Here is a 9,181-nt window from a genome sequence, read left to right as displayed (position 1 = left end):
TGTCCCCATTCACCTTTATCTACCCCTCATCACCTCCCCTACCCCTTATATCACATCCTGGTCACCCTCCCCTGTATTTGCACCTCATCTACCTTCAGTACCTCCCCTACCCCTTATATCACATCGAGGTCCCTATCACTTCTATCTGCCCCTCATCTCCACTAGTTCCCCTAGCCATTACATGACATGTTGCTCGCCCTCACCTCTATCTGCCCCTCATCTTGTGTCACCGTCTCCGCCGAACCCTTATACTCTCCATTATCTCCCCCTCACCACCTCCTGTAACCCTTATATCACGCCCTGGTCCTTTTTCACCTCTTCTCCCCTCACCACCTCCCCTACTCCTTACGTCAGACCCTGTTCCCTCCTCCTCACCACAACATACCCTGGTTCTTCTTCACCCTCATCTGCTCCTAATTTCCCCTCACCATCTTGTATAACCCTTATATCACACCCTGGTCCCTCATTACCTCAATCTGCCCCATTATATCCTTCCTCACCACCTCTCCTACATCTTACATCACACCGGGGTCCCCCTTCACCCCTGCCTGCCCATAATCTTTCCGCACATCCTCCCGCAACCCCGATATCACATCCTAGTTCCTACCCACCTCTAGCTGCCCCTCATCCCTACTCATTACCTCCCCACTCCTAATTTTACACCCTGCCCCCTCACCTCCATGTGCCCCACCCCTCACCACCTCCCCTACCCCTTACAACACACTACACCCTTCTCCCCTCCTCATCCTCTCCTATCTCTTATATCACACCTTGGTCATCGCTCACATCTGTCTATTCATTAGCCCCTTTCACCACCTCTCCTACCCATTCACCTCTATCTTCCCCTCATCCCTCCACACCATCTCTCCTACATCTTACATCACACCCTGGTCCCCCTTCATCTCTCTCTGCCCCTAATCCCCCTCACCACCTCCCGTAACCCTTATATTACACCCTGGTCCCTCCTCATCTCTATCGGCCCCCTCATCATGCCTCTCCACCTCCCTTACCCTTTATTTCACACCCTGCCCGCCCTCACCTGTATGTGCCCCTCTCCTTCCCCTTACATCACACCATGTCCCTCCTCCTCACCACCTCCCTTACTCCATATATCACAACATTGTCTCCCCCTTCACCTCTCTCTGCCCCTCATCCCTACTCACCACCTCTCCTACATCTTACATCACACCCTGGTCCCTTCACCTCTATCTGCCCCTAATCTCCCCATACCACCTCCAGTAACACTTATATTACACCCTGGTCCCCCCTCACCTATTGCTGCCTCTCATTCCCCCTCACCACCTCTCCTACCCCTTACAACACACCCTCACCTATATCTGCCCCTATCACCCTCATCACCTCCCCTACCCATCACATCACACCCTCATCCTCCCTCACCTCTATCTGCCCCCATTCCCCTCATCAAATACCCTACCCATTGCATCATACCCTTGTCCCCCCTCACCCCTATCTGCCCCTTATCCCCCTCTCACATCCTCCTCCCTCCCGCGCCACGTCTCTACCATACAAGGCAGTGATAATCGGGGCTGGGCGGTGTCTGGGTCCCGGGATATAAAGCTGGGGGTCCGGGCAGCTCTCCTCCAGCCCCCGGACTTCAGCAGCTGCAGCAGTAGCCGGAGCCCCGCTCTCAGACCCGGACCCAGCAGTAGCCGGAGCCCCGCTCTCACCCCCGGACCCAGCACAGCCGGAGCCCCGCTCTCACCCCCGGACCCAGCACAGCCGGAGCCCCGCTCTCAGACCCGCAGCCATGGACGCCATAAAGAAGAAGATGCAGATGCTGAAGCTGGACAAGGAGAACGCGATAGACCGGGCGGAGCAGGCGGAGGGCGACAAGAAGCAGGCGGAGGACCGGTGCAAGCAGGTACTACTACCCCCAGCCTGTCACTACTACTACCCCCAGCCTGTCACTACTACTACCCCCAGCCTGTCACTACTACTACCCCCAGCCTGTCACTACCACCACTCCCAGCCGGGATCTCACTATTACTACTACCCCCAGCCGGGGTCTCACTACTACCCCCAGCCGGGGTCTCACTACTACCCCCAGCCGGGGTCTCACTACTACTACTACCCCCAGCCTGTCACTACTACTACCCCCAGCCTGTCACTACCACCACTCCCAGCCGGGATCTCACTATTACTACTACCCCCAGCCGGGGTCTCACTACTACCCCCAGCCGGGGTCTCACTACTACTACTACCCCCAGCCTGTCACTACTACTACCCCCAGCCGGGGTCTCACTACCACTACTACTACCCCCAGCCGGGGTCTCACTACTACTACTACCCCCAGTCGGGGTCTCACTACTAATACTGCCTCCAGTCTGTCACTACTACCCCCAGCCGACGTCTCACTACTACTACCCCCAGCCGAGGTCTCACTACTACTACTGCCCCAGCCTGTCGTTACTGTTCCCAGCCTATTACTACAGCTCCTAGCTGGGGTCTACTACTGTTACCCCCATCGGGGTATAACTACTACTGCCTCCTATTATCCCCACCATGGTCTGACTACTACTGCCCCCAGTGTCCTCCTACAGCCAATCTCATTGTTACCACCACTACTACCCCCAATGGATTGCCTCTTTTTAAAAGATTATTAAACTCATCATCTCTGTACCCACAACACCCATTGCAAACCCCAGTACTCTCCCCTGGTGTCCTGCCTTACACTTTGCTCACTTTGGAATCTGCCAAGCAAGTGAAGCTGGACTGAGGAGCTAACAATCTACTGGACAGCAGACACACGTGGAATCTTGGCTATATATTTAGGACCTTTAATTGCAAACACAATATTGAAGTAACCAGTGTTGGTGAAGTTTATAACCAGTGAGATTATTGAGGTTGATTTTAAGCCAAAAGTTTTTACAATGTAATTAGTTTCTTACAGTCAAAATCTTTATTACATTCTGCATGTGGTGTTGCAGGGTAGTTATCTCACAGTGGAAATAGCCAGTTAGGGTGAGACGTTTGGCCCATTTATATATCTCTTGTCATGAAGCTGTGGGAAATAACCTGGTTAGTAGGTGAGTTTATCATATTTTGGATGGGGTGACCTCAGGTAGATGGCAAGAGGCCTTTTGGTGACCCCTAGGCACAGTAGATAAGAGGTCTGAAAATGCCTCTCAGGCAGATGATAAAAAGTATGGGGGTGACCCTCATTTAGCTGGTAAGAGGCCTGGGGGTGTCCCTCACGTAGATGGTAAGAGGCCTGGGGGTGACCCTCATTTAGCTGGTAAGAGGCCTGGGGGTGTCCCTCAGGTAGATGGTAAGAGGCCTGGGGGTGACCCTCATTTAGCTGGTAAGAGGCCTGGAGGTGTCCCTCAGGTAGATGGTAAGAGGCCTGGGGGTGTCCCTCAGGTAGATGGTAAGAGGCCTGGGGGTGACCCTCATTTAGCTGGTAAGAGGCCTGGGGGTGTCCCTCAGGTAGATGGAAAGAGGCCTGGGGGTGTCCCTCAGGTAGATGGTAAGAGGCCTGGGGGTGACCCTCATTTAGCTGGTAAGAGGCCTGGAGGTGTCCCTCAGGTAGATGGTAAGAGGCCTGGGGGTGTCCCTCAGGTAGATGGTAAGAGGCCTGGGGGTGTCCCTCAGGTAGATGGTAAGAGGCCTGGGGGTGTCCCTCAGGTAGATGGTAAGAGGCCTGGGGGTGTCCCTCAGGTAGCTGGAAAGAGGCCTAGGGGTGCCCCTCAGGTAGATGGTAAGAGGCTTTTGGGTGAGTGGTCTGGGGGTGATCCTGAGCTAGACAGAAATATACAGAGGACACACTAAGGGACACTTGGAGAAACTGCAGCCCAGTGTGCAGTGTTTGTCCTTGCACTATAGCGACATCTTGTGTTAGGTATTGCAATGTGCAGTGTATTTATCTGGCTATATATTTATATATACATTATTTATCCCCAGTGATGTCATCACCAGGGTTCCCAGTGATGTCATCACCAGGGTTCCCAGTGATGTCATTGCCAGGATTTATTCATCCCCAGTCATGTCATTGCCAGAGTTTATTAATCACCTGTGATATCATTGCCAGAGTTTATTCATCCCCAGTGATGTCATTGCCATAGTTTGTTCATCCCCAGTGATTTTCTTGCCTTTTCCGCTACAGCAGAGCCGGGCCCTCGTATGTTCCACATAATTTACTATATAAAAGCGAAAATTTGTCCTTCTGTCTTTCTATACAAATCCACAGTTTACAAGCCAAGATCGTGAAATTTTACATACGAGCATATTAAAACACGGCAGAGGCATCTAAAAAAATCGAATTAATGTTAATTTTGAATTAATTAAAAAACACAATTTTTGCTGGACGCTCATTGTGGAGCTTCACGGCATATGGGTAGGGCCTCGGAGCCTGCGTTTTGTGTTGTCATGTTTTGTCATGATCTTAAGGTTTATTATCGAAGAGAACTTTAGCAGGCTTTCCCAGCATTCTCAGCTCTCTGACTATACCAAATTATGCAACAACATTGACTTTTTTCTTCCCACTGTGTCAAAATTATGACTTTGCAAGGACCCTGCTGTACTGTGAGCTACCAAATTATTAAACATGGAATGCTCCTGGAAAAGTTTCTGTGCAGAAAACGGAGTCGCTGTAGATGGTCATCCTGGTATCAGAGCAACAGAAGCTCTTGGCCGTGTTTACACTGTACATCCGACACATTTTGAATGCTTCCATCTCCGAAGTTTGCTTTACACCATTACAGGTCCTACTTCCTTCGAAGACCATAGGGCTGTTGATGGGGAAGTTTGTCACACTTTTCGTGAGGCTCTGCCTTAGGACAGGTTTGGTGGAGGATGATGTTTAAACAAACATTCTTAAAATCCCGGTCAACGCCGGCTACTCCAGCTAGTTGTATATAATTCACAGAATTGCTCTGTCATAATTATTCTGTGGCAAATGTGAAGTCATTAGTGCAAATATTACTGCAGTCATTAAAGCAGGAACCCATGGAGGAATCATGCACAAGTCCATGTTGTATATGATGTGATAAATATATATTGCATATGATGTATATAAAATCTGTGTCTGCAGCTGGAGGAGGAGGTGATGGGGCTACAGAAGAAGACGAAGGGTACGGAGGACGAGGTGGAGAAGTACACAGAGTCTGTGAAGGATGCTCAGGAGAGGCTGGAACTAGCGGAGAAGAAAGCAGCCGATGTGAGTGCTTAATATTATTCCTGTATTACATCTATATTCCCTTATGCTTCATTACTCACCCCATATCTCCCATCCCCCATATTTCCATCTCACCCCATATCTCCCATCCCCCATATTTCCATCTCACCCCATATCTCCCATCCCCCATATTTCTATCTCACCCCATATCTCCCATCCCCCATATTTCCATCTCACCCCATATCTCCCATCCCCCATATTTCCATCTCACCCCATATCTCCCATCCCCCATATATCCATCTCACCCCATATCGCCCATCCCCCATACTCCACCATATTTCCATCTCACCCCATATCTCCCATCCCCCATACTCCACCATATTTCTGTCTCACCCCATATCTCCCATCCCCCATACTTCTATCTCACCCCATATCTCCCATCCCCCATACTCCACCATATTTCCATCTCACCCCATATCTCCCATCCCCCATATTTCTATCTCACCCCATATCTCCCATCCCCCATATTTCCATCTCACCCCATATCTCCCATCCCCCATATTTCCATCTCACCCCATATCTCCCATCCCCCATACTCCCCCATATATCCATCTCACCCCATATCGCCCATCCCCCATACTCCACCATATTTCCATCTCACCCCATATCTCCCATCCCCCATACTCCACCATATTTCTGTCTCACCCCATATCTCCCATCCCCCATATTTCTATCTCACCCCATATCTCCCATCCCCCATACTCCACCATATTTCCATCTCACCCCATATCTCCCATCCCCCATATTTCCATCTCACCCCATATCTCCCACATCATTAGTGAGCCTCCCATCCCCCAATACTTCCGTCTCACCCCATATCTCCCACATCATTAGTGAGCCTCCCATCCCCCATACTCCCCCCATATTTCCGTCTCACCCCATATCTCCCACATCATTAGTGAGCCTCCCACCCCCCATACTTCCATCTCACCCCATATCTCCCACATAGTTAGTGAGCCTCCCACCCCCCCCATACTCCACCATATATATATCCGTCTCACCCCATATCTCCCACATCATTAGTGAGCCTCCAATCCCCCATACGCCCCAATATTTCTGTCTCACCCCATATCTCCCACAGCATTAGTGAGCCTCCCATCCCCCATATATCCGTCTCACCCCATATCTCCCACATCATTAGTGAGCCTCCCATCCCCCATACTCCCCCCCATATTTCCATATCACACCATATCTCCCACATCATTAGTGAGCCTCCCACCCCCCATACTTCCATCTCACCCCATATCTCCCACATAATTAGTGAGCCTCCCACCCCCCCCATACTCCACCATATATATCCGTCTCACCCCATATCTCCCACATCATTAGTGAGCCTCCCACCCCCCATACTTCCATCTCACCCCATATCTCACACATAATTAGTGAGCCTCCCACCCCCCCATACTCCACCATATATATATCCGTCTCACCCCATATCTCCCACATCATTAGTGAGCCTCCAATCCCCCATACGCCCCCATATTTCTGTCTCACTCCATATCTCCCACAGCATTAGTGAGCCTCCCATCCCCCATATTTCCATCTCACCCCATATCTCTCACATTAGTGAGCCTCCCACCCCCCATATTTCAGTCTCACCCCATATCTCCCACATCATTAGTGAGCCTCCCACCCCCCATATCTCCTACATCATTAGTGAGCCTCCCACCCCCCATATTTCTGTCTCACCCCATATCTCCCACATCATTAGTGAGCCTCCCACCCCCCATATATCCTTCTCACCCCATATCTCCCACATCATTAGTGAGCCTCCCACCCCCCATACTCCCCCATATTTCTGTCTCACCCCATATCTCCCACAGCATTAGTGAGCCTCCCATCCCCCATATTTCCATCTCACCCCATATCTCTCACATTAGTGAGCCTCCCACCCCCCATATTTCAGTCTCACCCCATATCTCCCACATCATTAGTGAGCCTCCCACCCCCCATATCTCCCACATCATTAGTGAGCCTCCCACCCCCCATATTTCTGTCTCACCCCATATCTCCCACATCATTAGTGAGCCTCCCACCCCCCATATATCCATCTCACCCCATATCTCCCACATCATTAGTGAGCCTCCCACCCCCCCATACTCCCCCATATTTCTGTCTCACCCCATATCTCCCACATCATTAGTGAGCCTCCCACCCCCCATACTCCCCCATATTTCCGTCTCGCCCCACGCTCCCAGCACTTGCATGTTTGGCGTGAATTACATGTTATTTATAGGGTGTGAATAAAATGAGGATCTCAGTTACAGCCAGTGAGTATTTTCCCCAGACCACATTTCATCTACCAGTAAACACCTTTATATAACTCAGTATATAATGTATCCCCAACGCTTCCTATAAAGTCATACCCAACACCCGATAATTCACCACATCTAGTAATACTCGGTTATTAAAGTAACCATCCTCACTCACATAACCTTATGCCAGTATATTGGTAACATCATCCCAACCAAGTGTATAGTTACCTGTAATCCTCGCTGACAAAATAATACTCAGTTCTAACACTAAGCAATCCTCACTGGTATCATTATACCCTAGTATTATAGTCGCCAATCTTCATTATACCCTAGTATTATAGTCGCCAATCTTCATTATACCCTAGTATTATAGTCGCCAATCTTCACTGGTATCATTATACCCTAGTATTATAGTCGCCAATCTTCACTGGTATCATTATACCCTAGTATTATAATCGCCAATCTTCACTGGTATTATTGTACCCTAGTAACATAGTGTAACCGGGGCTTATCTGTACTTTCCGGTTACTGATTGATTAATTAATTGATGTATAATTTTTCAATCACACTCAGGGGTCTAGTTACTAAGCAGTGTTAGGAGACAGAGTGAAAAGTGATAAGGTACCAGCCAATCAGCTCCCAACTGTCTCCTAACACTGCATAGTAAATAGACCCCCTGTGGTACATTTACTAAGCTTGAATGACATCGAAAGCGGCAAAAATCGGACGTTAAATGCATATTCGTAATTTACTAAGCGCTAAAATCAGCCAACTTTGCTCTATTTGATGTCTAAAACCCAGTCGAGGACACCTAAATATCTGACGATAACATGTTTTCAGACAAATAGACCATCGATTCAACTTGGCAGCCTTTTGCCATAGATTCAATAGGACCTCAGAATTTACTAAGGATTCGTATGTTACAACGGCCCGATAAATAGTGCAAATCAGCCACAAAAAAGACGCCAAAACCACCCAAATAGAAATCTCAAATAGAACATAATTTCAATTTCAGTTTCACATCTCAACATACTTAATCCCCATCTATTAGGCACATAAGTTGTCAGTGATGGTTAAACACATGAACGATGTGATGGCCAATACAGATGAACGCATGGATCAGGAACATCCGTCTGTGCTTCTGGGTCTCACAAAATGAAAACCTGTGTGAAAATAAGAATAATAAAAAAAAAACCTGTGTGCCCCTCCCCCCTCCCCCCCCACCCCCAGCACTGTGCTCTGATCTGGTCCTGGTTATCGAACTAGAGGGGACAAAAAGCGTAGGGGTCCCCTGTAATTTCCATATCCAGCACCGGACTCTTCCTAGCGGGGGGGTAATGCCACAGCCAGGGGGACCCTTTCACCAGGTCCCCCAGCCAAAGCATTACCCCTGACTGCTAGTCAGCCCAGGCCGGGGATCCCTGGGGAGCTGGGGACCCCCCCAATAAAGGAACCCCTGGAGTGGAGGGTACCTGGTTGATTATTTAATGTGTGATGCGATTGAAAGAGTTAAGAATATTAATTTTTTGCAGTGAAACTACTGGCCCCAGCCAGCCTCCCCCGCATCCTGGTACTTGGAAAACCACAAGTACCAGAATGCGGGGCATTACAGAACCGCTGGTACCTGTAGTTCCACTGCAAATAAATACTTAATAAAATGTTACTGTCACGGTGGGTGTGTGTTTTGTGTTTTTTTTAAAACATACATGCACTCTCACTCTCTCACCTATGT

The 9,181-nt window shown here is 49.3% G+C and overlaps 1 protein-coding gene across 4 annotated transcripts in view; it reads left to right on the top strand.

Annotated features, from left to right (window-relative positions):
- The first annotated feature begins 1,157 nt into the window (after positions 1-1,157).
- The window catches only part of LOC148454027 (tropomyosin beta chain), a 64,321-nt gene continuing 56,297 nt past the window's right edge, over positions 1,158-9,181 (top strand). The window contains exons 1-2 of one of the 4 annotated variants that reach the window (XM_088461332.1): positions 1,158-1,882; positions 5,051-5,176. In XM_088461332.1, coding sequence (XP_088317458.1) covers positions 1,769-1,882; positions 5,051-5,176 — 240 coding nt within the window. In that variant the 5' untranslated portion in view covers positions 1,158-1,768. The remainder of the gene's footprint in view (positions 1,883-5,050; positions 5,177-9,181) is intronic. The other 3 variants (XM_088461331.1, XM_088461330.1, XM_088461329.1) reach the window with 3 other exon arrangements.

This window comes from Taudactylus pleione, unplaced genomic scaffold (genome assembly GCF_031769625.1).
Source record: "Taudactylus pleione unplaced genomic scaffold, aTauple2 ptg001034l, whole genome shotgun sequence".
Taxonomy (NCBI): Eukaryota; Metazoa; Chordata; class Amphibia; order Anura; family Myobatrachidae; genus Taudactylus; species Taudactylus pleione.
This window is presented reverse-complemented; position numbering and strand designations above follow the sequence as displayed.